The 24449-nt window shown below is 34.3% G+C and overlaps 2 protein-coding genes across 2 annotated transcripts in view; one reads left to right on the forward strand and one right to left on the reverse strand.

The window, feature by feature from the left end:
* Positions 1-4410, forward strand: part of VPS13A (Vacuolar protein sorting-associated protein 13A) — a gene marked incomplete at its 5' end in the record, with an annotated part of 134599 nt that extends 130189 nt beyond the window's left edge. Inside the window, 2 exons of the mRNA XM_051219127.1 lie at positions 2656-2851; positions 3584-4410. Coding sequence (XP_051067354.1) covers positions 2656-2851; positions 3584-3646 — 259 coding nt within the window. The 3' untranslated portion in view covers positions 3647-4410. The remainder of the gene's footprint in view (positions 1-2655; positions 2852-3583) is intronic.
* A 763-nt stretch (positions 4411-5173) lies between these two features.
* Positions 5174-24449, reverse strand: part of MS3_00006099 (uncharacterized protein) — a 60061-nt gene continuing 40785 nt past the window's right edge. Inside the window, exons 4-7 of the mRNA XM_051214208.1 lie at positions 22129-22521; positions 18694-18993; positions 16479-17588; positions 5174-7711 (exon numbers count right to left, since the gene is read on the reverse strand). Of these exons, the coding sequence (XP_051067355.1) occupies positions 7547-7711; positions 16479-17588; positions 18694-18993; positions 22129-22521 (1968 nt within the window). The 3' untranslated portion in view covers positions 5174-7546. The remainder of the gene's footprint in view (positions 7712-16478; positions 17589-18693; positions 18994-22128; positions 22522-24449) is intronic.

The following is a 24449-nucleotide window of genomic DNA, read 5'->3' on the forward strand; positions in this document are numbered from 1 at the left end:
TACTTGAACAGATAATCAATATTTCTTGCCCACTCACAAAAGTTTCGGTTGTACACTTGACTACTAATTCGTTTATTTCTTCGTTATATTCAACAATGAGCTACTGCTCAATGTGTTGAACTTTCAATCCTGCCTTATCAGATTCGTTCTAGATAATACGGTAGTATCACTAGCTCTTATCCCAAAGGCGGCCTGCTTGAGCATCTGGGCTACCTGTTCCTGCCGTCTAGATATTTCAACAAGTTATCTATTTTTGTTTGTTTTAATATATCATTATGTTTATTAATCGCATAACCTATTCTGCTGCGTTTCTGAAAAGTGTACAACCTTTCGTTGTCAAAGTTACAAAAAACTCAATAAGAGACAATGTGGTTGCTGGCAATATACAACGAAAAGAATGCACATTATTCAGATGTTCATTTACTGAACTACTAACATCTAACTGGCGATCACTCGCCAGGACCGACCAAGAAGAAAGAAACGGAAACTTGTTGAAATACTTTACGCTGAGAATTCTATATTGTACCAAAAATATAATATTGAATAAAGCTAATAATAATAATAATAATAATAATAATAATAATAATAATAATAATAATAATAATAGTTCGAAACCATATACACTAATCTTTTCTTGATAAATGAGTTAATAAAAATGATAAATGCTCTTTGAACGCATTGTGTTTAGTTTTTATCAATCCATTCAATGTATGCAATTAATTGTACCTTTGAAAAAGGTAACTTCTTTAAAGAAATTTCTAAACATTTATATAAGCCTCATATATCAGTTTTTTATTATTTCATAGAGAGTTTTGTATATTTTAAAGATAAGTTGATATTACATTGTGTCGAATTATGTCACAAATCAGTTATGATTTTATTTGTTAACGTTTTAAATGTCTAATCAGTTTTCATCGACTACAATTTCATATGTGATTGAATCAAGAATCTTGTGATGTTCACTTCGACCGTAATAACTTCAAACTTACTTACGCTTGTTACTCCCAGTGGAGCATAAGTCGCCGACCAGCATTCTCCTACCCACTCTGTCCTGGGCCTTCCTTTCTAGTTCTATCCAATAGTTGTTCATTCTTCTTTTATCTGTTTCCATTTCTCGGCGCAATGTATTCTTTGGTATTCCTTTTTCTCCTTTGGCCTTGAGGGTTCCTGGTTTCCCAAACACTAACCAGGAAACGTCAAACTACCAGACTAATTTGTGCATGTGTACTACCGCTCAATACTATTAATTATCTAATACATTCTAACTTTCATTAATCCACTATTTCTTATCAGTTTACGATGAAAATCATTTTAATGGATGTCCGATTATACAATATCGCAAACTGACTGAAATTGGAAATATGAACTAGCTAATACCATTTGAATAGTTTGAATTGTACTGCACTTTCACCATTCTACTCATAGGTCTTCTAGTTTCAATCCTTGGTGTAGTCGTGAATATTCACTGTTCAGAAGTTCTGTATTAATACAAAGCCCTTAAATGCCCTGGTACGGCCGAGAGTGGGGAGAGTCCGCTCTCCCTCTCGAAATGCTCTCACATGGCCACGCGTATATAGCCTCTGACAGGGAAGTCCTACTCACTGCCTTCTCGTGGCGGGGGTGTTGTTTACGAAAATGAGAGGACGAAAAGCAAATGTCCGGCGCTTTAACCGGATCACAAACTGATGGTGCACATGGGCTCCAGTATCCTACGGGAACAAATGGCGTATGAACCAATCGTTGGTCACCGGCTACCATCGGACTGCATCTCCTTACGATGCTCCACTCCCTTGTGGGTCAGACCTTTAGGTCGAAGGCTCGGGGTGTGGCCCCCTAAGAAAACCACCTGCTTCGGTTTGGGCATCCAGGTAGTATCACAGCCCTCACACATATCGAATGAGATTTGTGTGGCGCATATGTATTTGGTGCCTCCTTGTACCAATGTCTATGTGTTAAAATAAATAAATAACAATATTAATACAAAACGTCTGTCTAGCCCCCTCTTGATGATGTATCCTTCTTTCCGGTCCATCGGCACTTGTTCCTCCTCCCAAATCTTTTTGAATAGAAGGTGAAGCATGTTTGTAGTTACTTCGATGTCTGACTTCAGTTCTTCAGCTGGTATATTGTTGGATCCCGCTGCTTTCCCTCTCTTGATTTGTCTGACGGCCATTCTGATTTCTTCCGTCGTTGGTGGATTGACATCTGTATGAAGATCTGTGTGTGTTGCTTCGATGTCCGGTGGACTCATTGGAGCCGGCCTATTCAGGAGTTCCTCGAAGTACTCTATCCATCTGTTCCTCTGTTGTTGAATTTCAATGATTGGCCTGCCTTCTTTGTCTTTGACCGGTCTCTCTGATTTACTATATTTCCCTGCTTGTTTATTCGTTGTGTCGTAAAGCTGTTTCATATTTCCTTCTCTTCCAGCTCTTTCCGCCGTCGTTGCTGGTTCTTCCACGTATTTCTTCTTGTCGGCTCTAATGCTCTTCCTCACTTGTTTGTTTGCTCCTATGTACTCAGCTTGTGCTTGGACTTTCTCTGCTCGTGTTCGGCTGTTGCTAATTGCTCTCTTCTTGTTCTTCCTTTCTTTGATCCTGTCCAGTATATATATAAACTTCTGTAACGCTTATGATATTTTGTTTTGCATTTTATTAGCAACCTACTAATCATAGAATCAATGGATTTATTGGGAACATTTTCAATTGATTGGAAAACCCCATTAGAAAATTTATCTGAGGTACCAGTTATCAACAAAAGTGGAATCTTAATTAATTTGAAAGAAAGACAGAAAAAAATGTTTACATCAGGTCATCGGACTAAACAATTTGACTGTGATCTTAATTTAGCCAAAGTAAGTATATATATATCTTTGTGCAGAATATTTTTAAGAATATTGTTCGTTGACGAGAACCCCCCAACTATCTATTACCCTAGCATGAAATGGTAGACACTAGTATATAAGTATATCGGAAAAGTTTATAATCGGTCAGATCAAAATGTAATACTTATTCATGAATTCATTGACTCATAGATAGGGTCCACGTAACAGTTGGAACCAATGATCGAATATCTCAGACAGTATGGCTCAAAATCGGTTTGATGATTTGCACCTATCGCGAATTAAAGAATTTGTTAGTTGTGTAAATAAGGTTAGCTTAATTGCTATTTGAGGCATAAAAACTTTCACTTCCTTGTTGGAAGCATTCTACTTCTTGAGTGATCTGAGAAAAAACTCAATTAATCGTGATTTCGATTATTTTGGACCGCAACCTTAGAGTACAAAATTCGGGTTAATGAGGCGGTAAACCACCACTTACCTTGGTAGATTCAGACTAATTGGTTAGGATCTGCGCATAAACTTCGAACAGTGGTTGAAGACGTTTTATCCAATATTTAATCTTTCTCCCTATCATTAATACTACAATGGTTTCAACTCATTCATTATCTTCATCCCACCGTCATAATAAAGTTTGACAATATGGGCTGATACACTTTTATGCTAGGCTTAATGTTGTTTATGACTAACTACTGTGTTTATACGATAGTGTCTATTCTTTTTTTTTCTTAACTCATTCTTTTCCAGTTAATGATCAATGAGATCGATTTGGCCATGACTAAACATGAACACTTGGACTCTAATCTTTGAATTAACGCAATTAATATATTCACTTATGACGACATTGTGTATTGCATAAGTTTCAATTTGTGGTGATTCATTTAAATACTACTTGATTACAATTGTATACTTCTTTTCAGTAACTTTTATCCGATTATGATAAATATTCTTTTTTTTCTCTCTCTCTCTCTCTCTCTCTCTCTCTCTCTCTACCTACCTACCTACCTACCTACCTACCTACCTACCTACCTACTTAGCCCATCTTATTTTGTTGACAACTGTGTTTTTTTCTACGATATTTTGATGCTATTGGACAAACTATTTTTTTCTAATTGAGTTACACGTACATATACACAAGGAAAATATTGTGATTTATAATTTTCTTAATCACATATACATGCCTATAAATCTATTATTATCATCCGTTAACAGAATTAATAACAGATTCTCTCTATATGTTATTATCCATTCTTTAATTGAATTATAATGTATAGCTGATAAGAATCCGTTTTTCTTTTGATTATATTCAGTTGTTATTTGGTTAGAATGGTTGATATTCCCCCTACTAATAATAATTACACAATCTAAATAACTTTAAATTCTTGTTAATGACACTTTGACAATTATGTCATATCCTTAGAGTTATTATTTTATTATTGTAGGACTTTTTCTTATTATTCATTAAATAAAACTCTTACTTCATGGGAGACATACAAGTGTATCGTTCAGTGAATGATTGTCATAAAACGTTGACTACTAATTAAACTTAAGTAGAAATGCATATGCAGTTTAAGAAACCGTGTGTTTTTTTTGACAGCTACATTGTGCGGATAGTTAACATAGACTTAGTTTGTAATTAGTTCTTGTTATTATTCGCTTTTTTTCTGCATATACTAGATGTTACTTAAACTGTCCGAAGTAGGCGTGTTCTAGTTTCTTTTAGTCTTGTAATCCACAATTATAAGTATTTAGTAATTCCAACTATGATTGCTATAATCCGAAATGTATATCTAGATAAAGCATGTAATGAGAATATCTATATGATCTGTAAACATATACAGCAAACATATCAGAGTTCTGTTATCGTAACAGAGGATAATTGAATACAAGAAGTATATGCGTACAGCAGTGTATTTGTTAGCGATAATCAATGTGTCATGCAAGAGGGATTCAAAATCAGAACGGATGATCAAAGATCATGTTGTTTTTTAAACAACAATTTTACAGTCGATAATGGTAATTCGATAAATTATGAGAATTGATAAAAGAAAATGTGAATAATAACAAGAACTAATTACAAAATAAGTCTATGTTAACTATTCCCACAACATAAATCCACCATTGTATATAGCTGTCGAGACTTTAGTTTATCCCTTGTTGGGGACGATAGATCTTTGTGGAGCTTGTATGCAGATGTATGCGTGGGCATTCCTTACCACCCACGCACATAGTCGATTGATGAACTTATCGATTAAATGTTTAAAAGCTCCATGGCAATATATATATATATATATATATATATATATATATATATATATATATATATATACGTTTTCAATTGTGTTTGTGGTGCTCGCTCGTTTTCTGGCTGTTTGCAGAATATATTTTCCATACCAAGCTTGAACTTCTTCTAGATAGCGGGGCTGGAACGCATCAATAGCTAGATTACTGGTCTTTGATCACTGAGTCTTGTTCTCGTTCACAGATTTAAGTGAACTCGTGAAGCTTCAAACCTAACATCTCTACAGTTAATTTTGTGAAACAAACTACTTATATACCTTAAAATCACAACAAATAAAACTATTTACAATGTACGAAACGTTTGTAATATTTATTGGCAGTTTAAGTAAACACAAGTAAGTGAGTAGGTCAGTAAATTCAATGATTAAATATATATGGAGTCTCGTTGTATGATTGATGAAGAATAAGGATAGTTCAGTGAAGTGAGTTTCCTTTGTTATACTATCATATTTATGGTTAGTATATTTGCTGGAATTTTCTTTTTTTAATTAATCAATTTCATTATATCTTAATACAGGCCATCATTTATCGTCAGCCAGTCACAACGTAGGACCAGGTACATATGTGCATCGGTCCAAGTTGCCACACCTAACTAGCATAACATGATGAATACCAAATTCATAGAAGTACTTAATTCAGTGGTGGTAATATATAAAAGAAGGATTGCATATAAGGACATAGTACATAAAGAAAGAATTAATCTGTAGAAAAAAGGATATGAAGCGATTTTAATCTCTTAGTTTAAAGGGAGATAGAGAGTGTATACACCTACTCCATTGTGATTGATTCTGAACCATATCACCCACAGTCTCCAACCATTGGTTACGACAGTCACACGGACCCCAACCAAGTAGTTTGCATCTACCAACATGGCTAAGACTAGAAGTTAGTGACTTCAAGCACTGATGCCACGTTTTGGTTTGGCTGCCCCTAACTTTCTTCCAGCTGCTCCCAACACCAGCCAGCATTGTGCGCCGTGGTAATCGGTGTTCAAGCATATGTAACACGTGACCCAACCATCTCAGTCGATGAAGATTCACAACCTCATCAACTGATTTACTATCGTTCCCTAATACCCTGTGTCTAACCTCACCATTACTTACCCGGTGATACCAGCAGCTGGGAGCAATATTTTTTAAACATCTGTTGTCAAATACCAGTAGCCTACGAGTATCTTCTACTCTTAATGGCCACATTTTGCAACCATCATTTATAACAAATTTATTAACTATAAAAACGTGTGTATAGCTTAAATAAATGAAACTTTTCAGAAAATTCTCTTCTCTAAATTGTCTTTTTTCTTTATAAATGTAACATTGATCATTCATGATATTCAATCTAAGCTCAACAATCTACATAACCCTATACTGATAAATGTAATCATTGTCTACAAAAATGTTGACCTACTATTTTTACCATCTTATGTTTACTAGCAGAAAAGTTTGTGAGAAAAACTGTACTTTTAAGACAATTATAAATGAGTTACGATCATAGTTGGACAGATTCCTGGATTCATTTTATTGAAAGTTTGATATATCATGTATTAATTGTGATTTTGTAGATCAGTCTCGCAATCATATGAAGTGTATTAGCGAAAACTGGAATCTGTATACATTTTAGTTTGGAGGCACTTAGTTTTTCAAAATGATGTGTAGAGGATAGTCATTGACGTTTCGTCTATACAATAATACCCGGATTATCAAAATGCTTGAAAAACGTGTGAGTACAAAAATTGCCTGTCGCAATTATACTACTCAAACGATTAATAAGTAGTCTAGTATATCTCACTACATTATTAAATGGTCCGATAGCAATTTTCTCGTTATCATTCTAAAATAAATTTTCTGATCACCAAAACACTGGTTAATCGTTCTACAATTAATTGAATATTGGGCATAAATCTTGTTATGAAGTTTTAAACATGCTGCATCTTTGTTTTACTTTGACAATCAACAAGCTTGTTCAAGAAAAATACATCAGAAAACCTACTTGTTTTAAAACTAAATGTTTAACAAATCAAAAGTGAATTACATTTCTCAAAATAACTAACTATTGAGCAATCAATGTACATACATACTAAAAAGAAAAAACAAAAGACGTCTTTGGCATTTAACTATAGTTAGTAGGTCAATACACTGAAAAAGACAAATAACATGAACAACAATAACAAACGAAATGAAATAACCACAACTCTGTTGTTGTTTGTTTTCCGTTCACAATTCAGTTCGTCAGGATTTAGTTCCTGTTTATAGAATTCTAATGTATAACACAGTGTAAATTCAAGATGATTCCTTGTCTTTACTTTCCGATCGCATTATTTATACACAGTAAATAATTGTCACAATGACAAACTGAAGAATCATTCTTTCTTTACATATATAAATAAACAGATTATATATATATAAGTGATCAAGATAGATTTAATGGCATTGTTTTTGAATTGATTGTTGAAGAAGATTTAATTTGATTTTCTACAATTTCAATTTTCTTCAAAATTAAGTTCGATCTACAACGTGCTTGTTGAATGGCAACCTTGGTAATTTCATAATTTTGTATGAAAAATTCCACATCATTCTAAGTTATGGAAAAGAAAGAATCATTATAAGTTGTATGTTTCTTTTTCAGATAAATATTATACCAAACATTTTCCTATCATTCTCATAAAAACTAAACTGGCCTCAAACACTATCATGCGATAAAATGCTTCGGTGAGATTATAATATATGGACGAGCTTCGAGCGACGCCAGACTGACCTTGAGAGTGTTCAGGAATTATAATTATGATTTACGGTCGATGATTAAGATTGGGAATTAGATTTAGGGTTTTCATCACGAACTGACATCAGCTATAATGCCAAAACTCTTCAGCCAAAAGGACGAGTGAATTTCGCGCCAAAATCCAAGACCTGTTATCTCATACCTGATTGGTTCGTCCATAAATTGTAGTCTCGCCAACGCTTCTAACAAGCTTGTCTTATAATAGTGAATATAACAAGAGATAAGTAGTGTTATGACTTTAAGCCCAGTTAGTTATCACGTGATTTGTTAGTCAATCTGAATACCACTTACGCAATCTTGGTACTGTGCCCAACTAACGACGTATCGACCGATATGAGCAGCCTAGCGTCCTTATTCTGAGAACTATTAATGGACTAATATTATATATACATTCCCATTATATAACCGCTCACTAACAAGATTATTTATATCTATACTCTGCTTATTATAAGCTTCATTTTTACTCATGGACTATTATTATAGGATTTACTGTTCTTAAGTTATGTTCAGTTTATTGATTACAGTCTCCCACAATCATAACCACTTTTTGGCTTTATCTTGTAGAAATGTTATTTCCTATTTTATGGTGTGATGCGGTCTGTTTGGCTGGTATATAAACCAAGTATGTTTGAAATAGATGATTCGCATAGTGGAAGCTGTTATTGGCGTTCTGGACTCAACTGGATGGGCTAGGCAAACAAAGGATCAATAAGGACGCTAGGCTGCTCATATCGGTCGATACGTCGTTAGTTTGGTGCAGTACCAAGATTGCGTAAGTGTTATTCCGATTGACGAACAAATCGCGTGATAACTAGCCGGGCTCGAAGTCACAACAAACTGGCGACTAAGGGTTTGCGGAACCAAGACCACATGTCTCGTTCCTCTTAAAAACTTTCATCAGTTTCTCAGTTATCCTCCATTCATCTGGATCTAGTTTCTTGTGAGTCTGTTGTCTGAAACAATTATGGTGACTAAGTAATTCTCCTGGTTCGTCCTACCATCGTCACCAAGTAATTTTGTAGTGAACAAGAACACGAGTGGAGACAGTCGGATGTATTTGAACACGAAATTACAGAATATCTCACTAAAATCTGAGATCCATACAGTAAATAGTTAATCTGCAAAATATCAATCAATTGTCTCAAACTTGACTGTTTCTTTTGCAAATATCAGTTCATCGTCTCAGATTTCCTTGTTCCTGCATTTTCATACCATTTGCTTCCCGTTCCCGTTCTTTCCTTCTCTATCTTCTACTGAAATACATCCTATTCCTGACTATCGTTATATACTACTTATGTGGTTATAGGTAGCTCACACTACAACTCTACTGGTGAAAATTCCCAATCGTGTACATACTCTGGCCTGTGTCATCACGCTTAGTTGATAGTCACACTGTGGTACATAGAGCCAAAATATTCAGAGTTGTTTAAAGTAAACCATCAGGTACTTCTAAAGGAATTCGACTTTGTCTCCTACATATATCAGGAACTATATGGATTCGAGTTGACAACCCTAGTCACCATATTGAAAAAGAACTTATAACATTCGTCTGATCCAATAAGTCTTAGTAAATAATTCTACCAATTATCCACGCCATCTGTTTGTTTATTCTTTTTCACTACTTATGTACTCAAAATGATTACTATAACACTTCTTATTACATTGTTTTTAAATGACTTATGTCAAAAGGTTTAACTTCCCCAGTTTTGGCCTACTTCCTATGTTAAGAATTTATTCAAATTGTTATTTTCTTATCACTACCAATGCACCTGTCATCCTAATGTCAGTTTATACTTTCCACATATGATTCTATACACCTCTACCCAAAATTACTATTCATTATATAGTCTTTTTCATTAGCATACTCGGCTTTGAACCATACATTGTTTGACGGTTATTAAGAATAACCATATGACTGAGTAGAAATTGGTGGGATTTGGGTTCGAATCTGCAATTTTCTGGTTGAAAGCTGAGCACTGAAACTACTAAGTTATAGTTTCATATTCCAGAAAAAGAGAGTTAGCCAAATGAAATCACTAAATCTAGAAAGCGAAAATCGTCAATAAACTCTCAATGTGTTATGAAGATGAAGAACGAATTGATGAAGGGAAAAAGACACTAAACATTTAAATTATTTAAAAAGTTATTATTCACCAAAAAGTGAGCAAGTAAAAGGAGACCTAGACAGAAAAATTGGTTACGCCTTTTTATGTAAAACGGTTTAACTGGAAGTCCTTTGTGAAAGTTGCTTTCAAACATTAGACAATCCACGTCTGTTCTTTGTATGCTTATAATCTTAAAATAAACAACTTTGTTCACCATCATTTGATGCTCAAAATTCATACTGAAATCTCACTGCAGTCATATTGTTTAAAAATACGCAAATATTTTAGAGATGTATATCGATTTTGATATTTTGTTAACAAGATAGTGTTTTACATTGACTAATCACTAGATTCTAGTTCGTGTCTATTAATTAAGTTTCGTGGAGTTCTATCGATCATACTGTAGTTTGATCATTTATCTCAGTTACTTAGAGTCGTTTGTACTATATTTGATATTAGGTTCCTGAAGGCAATGACAGGAAGTTCAGATTGACCAAGATTTTGTGTTATTTGGAATTCGTCAACAAGGAATATCCATTACCTTATTATTATTATTATTATTATTATTATTATTATCATTATTATTATTATTATTAATGGCTTTATTCAATATTATAGTTTTGGTACAATATAGAATTCTCAGCACAGGTTATTTCAACAAGTTACTTACGCAACAACAAAAAAAGCAGTAACGAATACAAAAAAAGAGAAAACTTTTTTTTAAAGAAAAAAACCGAAAAACTGTACAACTTTTAAAATTAAGGACATGTTAAGAATGCAAGTTATTGACTAGGTTGACTCCAACAACCTGTTCGTCACAGAGTATATTTGCTAGGTAAGGTATTATAGAACTTTTATACTTTTGCTTGCGTGCATGGATTTTAATGTAATTACGTCTCGTTCTACCAGAAGATATACAAGGAGAAAGGTAAGAGTGAAGGGGATGGCTAGTATCTGGCAAAATAACACCTGCCAGGAGTTTGCATGACTTTAGATGTCTATCCACAACCATATTAATTATGACCTCGAAAGATTCACCACACACCTTGCTAACTGCCTTCAGCACTCTCCGCAACACAGCAAAGTCTTTCCTCAAAAGCCCGGGAAAGAATAATAGAGAACAGTAAAGAATAATAGGTAATATGCAAGAACTGACAAATTGTAAGAGTAAATGACGAGTAATCCCAAGAGCATGCAATCTCTTTATGTAGTAGGTCAGACGGAAAACCTTCTTTGATAACAATAAAACGTGGGAAGACCAAGAGAGATCAGAGGAAAAGGTGACACCAAGATAATTGACCTTCGACACTGTGTATATTAAAGAGTCTCCGATGGTACAAGCATCATGGGATCTCAAAATGGTGTTTAGATTCCGTTCATGTCTCATACTAAAGTTAACAGCTTGACATTTAGACGGATTAATTATGAGACCATTACCAACAGACCAACAATCAATACGAGACAAGAACTCATTCATTTCTATGGGATGTAAAGAGGAAGAGATAGGCATACATACAGTAAGATCATCCGCATATTTCAAAAAAGTGTTTTCTGTAGAAGATGGCAGATCATGCAGAAAAAAAGAGAAAAGAAGAGATGAAAGAACAGCTCATTGTGGTACACCTTCATGAGACAGCAGAGACTCTGAACACTTTCCTCCAAACACAGTGTACTGTTCCCTTCCAGAGAGGTAGGAACATAGCCAGTTGGTTATCCAGCTGTCAGTGTTGACGCTGATTAACTTGTTAATTAAACGTTGTCTTGGTATAGAATCAAAAGCTGAAGTATAGTCCAGAAAAGCACATCGAACATACTTCTGACTCTTTTCTAAGTTGAACACTATGTTGTGACGCAGAACTACAACAGCATCTAAAGTGCTTCTTTTGCGTCTGTATGCAAACTGGTATGGGTCAGTATGCTCTTTTATCGCAGACTGAAGTGGAAGTATTAATAATTTTTCCATGGTTTTGAGGAAGGGTGAAGTTATTGCAATAGGTCTAAATTTTTCATTCTTATCACCAAATGCTTTCTTGGGTACAGGAATTATCTTCATCTTTCTCCACATTTTCGGTATGAGATTAGATGAGAAGGATCTGTTAAATATAGTTGTGAACGGATGACACAGAACGTCAGCACATTTTTTAAAAAGGATGTTTGGGATACCATCAGGTCCCAAACATCGAGATGAATTAAGCGACTGGAGACATCCTCGTACATCAGTTTCAGTGAAAGTAGGAACACAGCTATTTTTTAAACCCGTGGATAGAGGGAGCATCACATCAGATGACTGACGTACAAAAGACTTATTTAAGTCACAAACATTCAGCTGGTTATCGCTTCTAAACTTTCTGTCACCTGTAAGTTCTTTAAAGAATTTCCACATACTTGGAGAGTTTTTGCAAGATAAGAGCTTTTGAGTAAACATACAGTTGAGACGTCTAATCTCTAGGTTTATCAGACCATTTATTTTACGAACTTCATTAGAGTTCTTCTCCTTGTACATGCTTTCTTTTATCCTTCGTAGTCGTTTTAGTTGTGAAGATGTAAGTCGATCAAAACTTACAAAAATGGTTTCAGTGGGACAACAAATATCAGAACAGAATTTAAGGTAACAAGTGATAACATCAGTAGTGTTTTTGAGTGAGTCATCTGTAAATAATTCCCAGTTAGTCGTATGAAACATGTTTTTCAGATTTCGGATATTTTCTCCTGAGTAATTCCTATATTTGACTTCCTTGGTTTGATGTAAGAGTGTACTCTTTCCATGCTTTCCATATACTTTAGGTAGAACACGAATTATACAGTGATCCGAGCTAGATAATGGGGCACGTTTACGAGTCGCATATATACCCACATCATTAATGAAGACGAAGTCTAGATGAGCATCCAAACGAGTAGGAAAATCTACTAAGTTTTGGTGACCTAGTGACGTAAGGAAGCTACAGTCACATGAGTTGAAATCACCACATACAACTGAAAGTGAATCACTGAAGGCAGTAACAGCGAACTCAGTGAATTCATCAGCGAAAACAGATAGTGCAGATGATGTGCAATCTGGAGTCACGTAGATATTGGTAACATAAACATATTTGTATCTATTCAGATGTTTTGGACGACATCTTAGAGTTAGACAGTCGATAAAGTCATTTGAAAACTTAAAACACACAAACGAAGATCGACACCAGTTTATGTTTACAAACGTAGCTACACCGCCACCACACCTCTTTTTATTGTTTGATCGATCCGGACGATAAATTATGAAATCACGTAGTGATACTAGGCAGTCATCCTGTAAATCATTTAACCAAGATTCTTGAGTTGTGATGACACCACAATTACGATACATATTTTGACTTAGTAGGGATTGAAGATAGTCCACTTTGTTGATTAGTGATCGGCACTTAGAATTTAGCAGCTCTGGAATCGACATATGATTAATATTCATTCTCTTTAACGCATATTGCCAACCACCACGATGTCTTTTATAGTACTTTTTTGTAACCTGTGCAGCGAAAGGTCGTAGGCTTTTCATAAAAGCGCCTGAATAGGTTATGCGATTAATGGACATAATTATAAGTTAAAACAAACGAAAAAACCCAGATAACTTGTTGAAATAATCAGATGGCAGAAACAGGTAGCCCAGATATTTAAGCAGGCCGCCTTGAGGTGTCACTTCGCTCTCTGAACTGCCTGTGTAATTTTCATGGAATCCTACAACTACATATAATGAAATACTTTAAACTTGATTCAAAATATGACATTAGATTCAATCAAATAGTGTTACCAGTTGCATTACGTTTTCAAGCTCATTATTTGTTCACTAAACTCAAACTACTAATAAGTAGTGTTTACTTGTTAAATGAAATACAAATGCATTCAGATTTTTATAAAATATTCAAGTTAATAAACTGGACATAAATCCATTAGTTCTTGCTCAGTTAACTAGATGCATAGATTGTTGAATTTATCCAAACTGACGCCTGTAAATAAAGTTATGTCTATTTGGATTTCGTCTGTAAGTGTTGGTATTTTTCCATTGTTGATACTAAATACTGGGTGGATCGCCTCTATTGCACAATTTAGTCACGAGTTTTTGGTAAACCTGGATTGTACCCACTGAATAAGTAATTGACCAGCTGGAATCAGTAGTTTAGTAGATAACACATCGCTATTAAAGGTCAATGATACTGGATTCGAAACTCAGTGTGAACAACGATACTGGCACATTCAGCTGACGTGTTCTAAATACACTTAAATATCCATCGTGAATATCACTATCAAACACAATCTAACTTCACTAAAGTTTGTTTGATATGTTTAGAGAATTTACGTAGTACATCTAAAATAATCTGATTACTAGTATAATTGTAAAAAAATATTTTTATGGGAGATAAAACACTGAATAGCATCGAGATTAATTCCAAACATTTTGGTGAAAAGTTATAACCGACGAATCCCATTTATGTTGATGATAACTAACTGGCTAATTGTTGGAACTGTGACGAGTGAAATCAAAATTAATAGGTGATTTTCACGTTACATAATGAGTTGATTGCAGTTAAAAATGTAGCCATTGAATTAGAATTCGATAACCCAAGAGTATCTATCCTGTTTGTCATGAAGCTTGAAGATTTCATTCCAGATAACTTATAGGTTAGTGATTGTACAATCCCCAAGACTTTCTGTCAGATATCAGTGATCCTCTAGCTCGCATTTTTGATGACAGCGATCTTCAGGAAGTTGATATAATTGTGTATGAAAAGATGTTAATCATGTAAAGTCCAGACCAAATGTAAATGATCGTATGATATTTGATATATTATTGAATTAACATTTATATATGATTTCGAAAGTAGAAATAACTACTTGCTTTGTGAGAATAAAGACACCTGGAAATATGCACAAAATGTGACTCGAACCAAATGTCAAAACAACCACTTCCTGTAGTCTAATCATATGTAGGCTATAAATGCATTCTTTGTTAACTAAAGTCCCTGTAAACAAGACTACTGACCAATTTTGTGAGTCATTGTCACAGCGTAAAATAGAAACAGGCCTTGTGTTCAGAAGAGTACGACAGCTATTCATGAAATGCACTTAAATATTCAATATCAGTCTATAAGTGGGAGTTATCACCAGAGAGAAATAACAATGGATTCCCAAACGAAATCCTTCCTAGTCAGAATATGTATGCTTAAAATGAAAGAGTTCATTGTATAATAAAATCAGTAGACTGTTTGAATGTTGTACACACATGGATGACATATATGTTCTGTATATCAGAAATTAATCTTTCAATTCATAATCCTTTGCTATCAGCAGTAATACTTAATTAGTCTGTCAGCAACAACGTAGAACTTCGTACGTACGTACATCAGTTGAAGTTGCCATACCACATTAGCACACAGATACAATTGTCGATTCAGATCCCATAGTGCTAAAGGTAGTAAAAGTATAAACAGTAATAGGAAACATTAGGGTTCAAAGGTGTAAATCAAGGATTATAATCCAGTGAAATAAATTTGGAAAGCGAAAAAAGAAAGAGACATAAAGAATTTAGAAGATTAGAATTTAGGAGAACACAAAGAGTGGATGCACCTGCGCGATTACGAACGATTTTGAGCCATGTCATTCAAGGTCTCTATCCATCAGTTGCTATCATCTCGTGGTCCTCAACCAGGTAGTCTACACCTACCAACATGGCTCAGTCCACTTGTCAGTGACTTCATGGACTTGTGCCATGTTTTGGTCTGACCGCCCCTAGCTTTCTCAACCTATTCCTATACCATAAAACATCGCAAGTCGGGGCAGTTGGTGGTTGGGCATATGTAACACGTGTCCCAGCCATCTAAATTGATGCAGTTTCAATACTTCATCAATTCATTTGCCATCCTTACCTAGTACACGTTTCCTAACAACTGTGTTTCTTACTCGATGGTCCCAGGATAAACGAGCAGTGTTTCGAAGACACCTATGATCAAATACTAGTAACCTACGAATATCCTCTACTCTTACCGGCCACGTTTTACTGCCATAAAGTAGGACGGAACGAACTGCTACGCAGTAAACACGTCCTTTGTTTGATAGACGGATATCTCACCTACGCCATAAATGACGCAAGTTGGCAAAAGCTAGTCGAGCCTTCTGTATCCGTGCTAAGACTTCGTCACACACCAGACCACAAGAGCTGATGAGACTCTCAAGATAAGTGAAGCGGTTGACTCGCTCAACTACTTCATTCCCTATCATTAGTTCAAGCGTCGATGCAACCGAATCCTGAAGCAACATTTTGCATTTCGAGGAGGAGAATCGTATCTCGAGCAGTACCACTAACATTACACCAAAGAGTAACGACTAACTATTTTGTCCTGTCCATCAGTATGAACCTAAGATTTGACTAGAATATATAAATGAACCTATCCAGATAGAAAAATTCTAAATAAAAGCAATGAACTTACATGAGTTAATAATGATGAATCCGTTAATCTGTCCAATATTTGATTAATTATCGGACTGTATTGAATTGAACTAATATGTGCAGGCGGTGGTGAACAATATTTCAAATCATTATTATTATTATGGCTTGGATCGTTTGACAAATATAAACGATAAAAGTTAATTAAATTAGATTGTCTGTTTATCTCTGATTCTATATTGAAATCTTTATCGGATGATATAAATTTATGCTCATTCAACTTAGGACTTAAGGAGTGACCATTGTTACCATTGTTATTATTATTATTACTGGCCTGGAACAAATGATCATCATCGAACCATGTTGTATGTGATAACAATTTATTTCGTTTAGAATATTTTCCCTGTATAGTTAATAGTTGATCATGTTTCGCATCAAAATCAATACTACTATTATTACTATTAGTAGTAGTTGTAGTAACATTGATATTTTCATTATTATTCACATTGTCATTATTTAATAATCTAGGTGAATTTGAAAATACTGATGATGATGAAGATGATGTGAAAGGTGAAGTAGTTAAAGAATAGGAAGTACTAGTAGCAGTCGTATTTATATTAGTATTATTAGATGAATATGTGTTATTGTTTAATTGTATTGGAGCTGGTAATAATTTCAACAGATTAGCTGGATTAACAGCAGCCATCGCTGTGGCAGCCGCTGCTGCCGCTGCCGCAGTGGCTAAATAATTCCCATCTAAATTGGCATTTTGAATAAATGAATTCGACCAAAATAATGGGTCAGTAAATGGAAATGATGTATTATTTATTATATCATTTAATAGATTATTTGATATATTCCAAAGGTTTTTATTATTATTATTATTATTATTATTATTATTATTATTAAATTTTAACTTATCACCAGCGCCATAAGTTTCAAATTGATCATGTCTCGGTTTAGAAATATCTGTGAAATCTAAACTGTTCGCTGTTGTTGTTGTTGTTATGGTGGATAAATTCATTTTTGATGAATAACTTGTAGGAGATCGTTTCCTAGTGGTGGAAGCGGCAGAGTATGATTTCTCACTTGAATTGTCTAATTTTGATGAAGAAAATAATGATTCATTTTTAACTTTCTCTGCTTGCATCGTCTACAAAAATGAAAGGAGAAATGAATTCAACAGTTAACTTTCACTGTCAGTATAGAACTTTATGAGGATTGTTAATTTCTTTTTATAGTTTACATCATGAACTAACATTAGTTGAACAAACATAGGAAATCTGGATGCACTGGACAGCCGTTTCATCATAGTATGGGACCCCTCGGAAGTGTTCGCGCGCAAAATCGAAGGTCCTGGGTTTGAGTCCCACCTGTGGGATCGCGAATGCGCACTTCTGAAGAGTCCCATACTAGGAAAAACTGTCGTCCAGTGCTTCTAGGCTTCCAATGGTGGTCTAACATCAGTTGATTCATGCTCTCAATCAAAACCTCAACAATCTCCATAACTCTATACTGAGAAACACTGGAAAGTTGTGACCGGTGGAGTTCATTGATATCCAGTATGATAAAGTTACCTGATGATAACACAGAAACATGGTTGTTAAATATAGCAAATTGATTGAAGCTAGACACTTAAACCATTGGATCATTGATCAGTGATCTAGTGTTTAAACTCCCACCGCGATATCTGAACGTTGACTGTGCGGTCCTCAGTGAGTTTTTTGATACATACTGTTGAGGAATTGAACGAAACGACTATACTGTGTTATCTAACTAGGGTTTATTACTGACCTAAACTACATGACTTCACTTGACAACTTTTTATCATAATTAAATAGCACACACCTTATTAGTTTTGTCACTATATAAATGAACTTGACTGAACCTACAAGCCACTTTAATCGTTTTCATAATGATTGCACTACAGAATTTTTAAAATCAATATCCAACAATCTAAGTATCATATAAAGACTTTTTTACACGGCCCTTTGTCACTTCTATAATGCTTACACATAGAACTGTAAACAGTCCCTCAGCACTGATTTATTCACCCTCTAGCAGGGTAAATGTTCGTTTGTTAATCTGACAGTTTTGTATAACTTAATTTTTGCACTCATCAACAAAAGTTATCAGCGGCTATTAATTTTAAACTAGTATTACGCAATATCGCAGTAAGGGGTATGACTATAGTGTTTAGTTTTAATTCATAAAAATTACACCAGTACTAATTAACTTCCAATAAATCAATTACTCACTTGTCTTAAGTAGTCTAAATCCCCAGCTACTAAAGTTAATGCTTTTGATACAAGCTGTCGAGCTTCAATTGACAAACCATTTGCAGGTGGTTCTTTCATATTGATTTGACCTTTATTCTTTTTGGAATTACGTCTACATGCCTTAAGATAGGCACGTATTCGATTACGATGACGTTTCACTTCTAATTGAGGCCATGCTCTTGTACAAATATTTTCTAAAGCTGTTATAGCATGTCTTGGTTGTTCACAAAATGTCACTGTACGATCCAATGTATCATCAACGACACGACGTACAAAATTCTATTGTGGAAAAAAAGAAGTTATAAAGATTATTAATGAAGAATTTTTACATTTGAAATGTATGTTTAATGTCAACTGCTAGTTGTGTATACTTCGTAATTAAATAAAGCCCATTCTGTACAATGTCAGTAACAATGTAATATACATAAGTGAACAAAAACAACATTCAGTAAATACTACATAATGCATATATGTGCCTGGTCCTACGTTGTAGCTGACTGACTGACATAATGTAAAACTTACTTACATTTTTAAACGACCTTCTTGTCTCAAATGATTCTTAGCATTATACAGTACTCGAGTAGTGACAATTTATATATTGACTAATAAACTCCAATAATCATTTAAACATTGAGTACTATATTAGGGACTAACTCTGTCTGTCATCAGTTGTTACGCAGAGAGTTCCATTAAAACCGGGCAGTTCAACAAACATCCAGTGAATCATCTTTTTTTATTACTATTTTGACTCTTAATTACTATGATGTAAAATAAAAAACACTGAGGGTAAAGATGGAGATCACTATGTACAAAATTTCCTCATGGTACAGAGATATTGTAGTGTGGCATTTGATCTCATACATACACTTAGATGAATGTTCAAAACTAATTAACTTAATAGACATGAGATTTAGTCTCATTGTCCGACAGACGTTTTCCACCATGAAAGCATCTTAGTCCTCTGTCCCAATAGATTGGTGTCTGACGAGATCTCAGCACAGATCCCAAAAGTTCGTTTGGCCTTTGCCAACTTACGTCACCTATGGCGAAGGCCAGATATCCGTCTATCAATAAAAGGACGAGTATACTGCGTGGCAGTTCGTTCTGTTCTGCTTTATGACAAAGGGTGTTAGGGAATTATGGTAAGTCAGTTGATGAGGCTGTAAATCTACATCGTCTGAGATGATTGGGCCACGTGTTACGTATGCCTGAACACCGATTACCATAACACGCAATACTGACTAGTGTTGAGGATGGTTGAAAGAAAGTTAGGGGCGGGCAAACCAAAACGTGGCATCAGTCCTTGAAATCACTGACTTCTAGTCTTCTAGCCATGTTGGTAGATGCAAACTACTTGGTTGGGGTCCGCGTGACTGTTCTAACCAATGGTTAGAGACTGTGGATAATATGGCTCAGAATCGATCACAATGGCGTCGGTGTATCCATTCTTTAACTTACCTTAAACTAAGAGATTAAAATTGATTTCTACCAACTAATTCTTTCTTCCTATACTATATCCTTATATACAATCTTTCTTCTATATATGACTACCATTGAAGTAGCTTCTATGAATTTGGTGTTCATCACATTATGCTAGTTAGGTGTGGCAAATTGGACCAATGCACATATGTGCCTGGTCCAACGTTGTAGCTGACTGACTGACTGGTCTTAGTCCTCTGTATTATGCGTTACAATTTATTACATGAAATACATGAAAATATAATCAAAAGTCATAGCTTTTCATAGAAATGAAGAATAATATGAAAGCAAGTTTATGTTGAACTACATACGTGGACAGCTTATTAATCAAGAATGTTTTCGTGTAGTTGAATTAAAGCCTTATTTTAACAAGGAACTTCATGATATTGCTTGGAGGCCAATACTGAATTTGGTGAATACTGATTCAAAACTGATTTATTCAGATAAAGACTAGCATTCATATTTATTTAATAGTGTAGGATGGAATGTTCGAATTAGTCATTCACAATCAGTTAAGAACCATGAAGTATTTCTCAAAATTTTAAGCATCAGAAAGATAATTAAATCAATCATATGAAATTGGTTTCTATCACCTAGTGAAATTACCTATAACTAACCATTAACACACAAGATATACATAGTATAATTACTCGATAGTATGAATGAATTCGAATTGATATGTATAAGAAAATATGAGCATCTTCCGTTCTATATCATTGATGCTCAATGGTTCTTTAATTGATCTTCATATCGATTCAATCAAAGAGAATTTAAGAACAGTATCAGTTGTTTAATTATTTAAACATATCCAAACTGACTGATTGCGTTTCACTTGACTTGATTAGTAATAATGATACTAGAATTCTTTTAAAATAACAATTGAATTGTACGAGATAATAGTTTCACTTAACTTCCATAAATATATACATAAATGTATTATCAGAATGGGGATTTGTGGAGATTTTAGTAAATTTAATAGTTGAATTCATGAATCGATCTAAATTAGAACACCGTTGAAAACTTGGAAGCACTAGACGACCGTTTCTAATCCTCATTCACGATCCGGCACAAAACGGTCGTTCAGTGCTTCCAGGATTTCATTGGTGGTCCAAGTTAGACCGACTTAGGAATCCAACTATTAAAGTAAGTGCATTAACTGAAAAAACCGATGATTTCTGTTCTTCAAGGATCAACATATTTTTTAGAATCATTGTGACAAGTAGAAGTCTTGTGCTGATGATATCGTTCACAAGAACGATGAAAACTCCACGACCAAACCATCCAGGTCAGAGAACAAAACTCCATCAACATTATGACAAGTCCTGATTTCTTTCGTAGAATACCGATATTTGAAAGACAATGATAGAAACATGAAATTTAAATTTTAAGCACATCACTTGAAATTAATTGATTTCAACTTCAAATTATTAAAAATCAGACTTGAACATATCTGTATGGGGTTGTGGAGATTATTAAGTTTTTGATTGAGATCATGAACTGATTAAAGCTAGAACATCATGGAAAACCTGGAGGCACTGGACGGCTGTTTCATCCTCTCGTGGGACTCTTCAGCAGTGTGTGTGCAAGATACTGCTCACGAGACTGGAAGTCCTGGGTTCGAATCCCGCCAGTGAGGTCGCGGGTATACACTGCCGAAGAGTCCTACGATAGGACGAAACGGCCGTCCAGTGTTTCCAGGCTTTAAATGGTGGTTTAACATCAATCGGTTCATGATCTTAATCAAAAATTGAATATATCCATTTTATCCATGTTTGAGATCTATTAACTACGAGACACTTGCGTACTTCAAACACGAACTCAACCCTCAAGATTTTCAAGATCACACAGTGAACCCAATACTATGTCAGTCAATAATAAAAATCCTTTTCAAATTATATAATAAAATAATCTTCATTAATAAATTCATTAACTAACATTATACGCAGCAGTTGTAAGCTCCGATGCAGATGATAATTCATTATCTGTTTCATCTTTATGATGATTAACATTCATTGTATCACTGAAAGTGTTCCAATTACCATTATTCGTCAATGTTTTTGGTATATTCTCACGTGTGGAGCCTTTTTTAATCGATTGTTTTAATTGTATACGATTTGTAGATAGTTCATTTGTCAGTTCTTCTTTATTATTTTCAAACTGTTCATATGAATTCATCCAATGTGAATACGTTCTATTCATATTTACTTGTTGATTAAAAGATTTAAATTTTGGATAATCATGAATTAATTCATCATATTCATATGTTTTATTAGTAGTATAATTATAAACTGCTGATGGTTCAGGAATCATTGAACCAACTTGAAGCATCTAATAATTACGAAGAGAAAAAATGAATGAAAAGTAGAACCAGAATACCGATCAATAATTTTGCTGATCATTTCATTGATTCTGATTTGACATTACATGATTTACAGGGTGAGACTATAATCAGGTATAAGATAACAGGTCTCGGTTTTTGTCACGACATTCACTCATCCATTTGGTCAAATAGAGTTTTGGCATTATAGCTGATGTCAGTTCCTGATGAAAACTGTAAATCTCATTCCCAAGCCTAGCCGTCAATTTTAAATCATAATTCTTATTCCTCACATTGGTTTATAACCCTCATTTGGTCCCAGTTATTAGGTGAACACTCTCACGGTCAGTTTAGCGTCGCTCTAAGGTCGTCACTAAGTAATAACAAATGTCGTATTCTTTAGTACTGGTTAAATTCTATCTATTAAGTTGCAATATAGCTACTAGATTAAGCGATCAGCATTGCTAAACTGATCGCTAGAATTCAATCAACGTCAAGAAGTAGGCAGCATGACATTGTTTACTATGATGAAATGATACCTCACTGACGACCTTGACTGGCTTTTGAGATAACCTTGAGAAGGTGAAGTTAAGCTTTAGCCAATTAGAGTGTAAGTGATATATACCAATAATTTATTGAATAAAAACTCAAAAAAGAATAGTTAGGGCTAGATTTTGGAGTTAGAATTCGGAATTTCAGTTCGGACTTAGGTTTACAGTTAGGAATTTCGACTAGGAAATATACTTTTACTTTGTACTACCAAATGATCAATAAGTGAGTATACACCTCAATCCTATAAGAGGTTGGTTACCACATGAAGTGTCAACGGTGTTTGTTGACACTAATTTGGGACTGATATGAAACATCTATTTCCTCAAGATTGTAGATATACTTTTCTGCTAAATACCAACTAGTGTGAAACCCCAATGTCATACTTGGCTTCCTTTAATCAAATCGTATTATCAATATTTAGGGTAAAAATTATAGTGGAAATAACAGCGTCCTTCATATATATATAAGGGAACTAAAAGACATAGCTATCTGGTCCTTGTGATTAATTCTCCAAAGTTATTAAAATGGTCATCTTTTTCTCTACACAAGTGATGTTCATAAAAAAAGACATACTCAAAGTGAAATTAATAATATATTATCTTTTGGAAAGGTTTCCTATAATCAACCATCTTTACTTCTCAATATAATACATTGGTATTGGCAATTGAAGTATAGTTCTTCACATATTTACATGAGATATGCGATCTAAATTAGAAAGATTAGTTCAGCGGAGAGTTCTCTTTTCGGCGAATTCATTTTCAAAGCTGTACAATCGCAAATATATATATATACTTATTTTTACAGGATGATAATAATACTGATAATAAACTTCTGTTAGACATGATGACAGTGAGGTTAAATAAACAAAAGTATTAGAATAGATTAAAGTTTTCACGAGATCATTACATCAGTTTACTATTTATACAACTGTTCAATTTGATTATCAAATATATTTCCAGATATCATTTCATATAGACTATCTTTGTCTGTAAACAACTAAGAATGTTTAGGGATGAATGGCGGCTAGCAAGAGAATCAAGGACGAATGTTTTGTCCTACTTGGGACTCGTTAGCTGAATGTGTCTGAATCCTAGAATTGATGTTCACTCGCGGAATAAATTAAGGATCCGATTTTTTTTTAAATCATCTGAATGATATCAACAAATGTATCTTTCGTAAAAGATAACAAGAAACGATGGTAAACATTACAAAAAGATATATTTCAGTTATAATTATTTAGCCTCAAGAGAAAAATATCAGATTTAACTAATCTACTTTGAAGAATACTTCTTGAATGCATTTTTGCGAGATAACTGAAGTAAGTATCCACATGATTTTATTGAAAATCAATCGCAAAGTTTCAAGCATATTTCAATTGAAGTAACGT

This window comes from Schistosoma haematobium, chromosome 2, assembly GCF_000699445.3.
Source record: "Schistosoma haematobium chromosome 2, whole genome shotgun sequence".
NCBI lineage: Eukaryota > Metazoa > Platyhelminthes > Trematoda > Strigeidida > Schistosomatidae > Schistosoma > Schistosoma haematobium.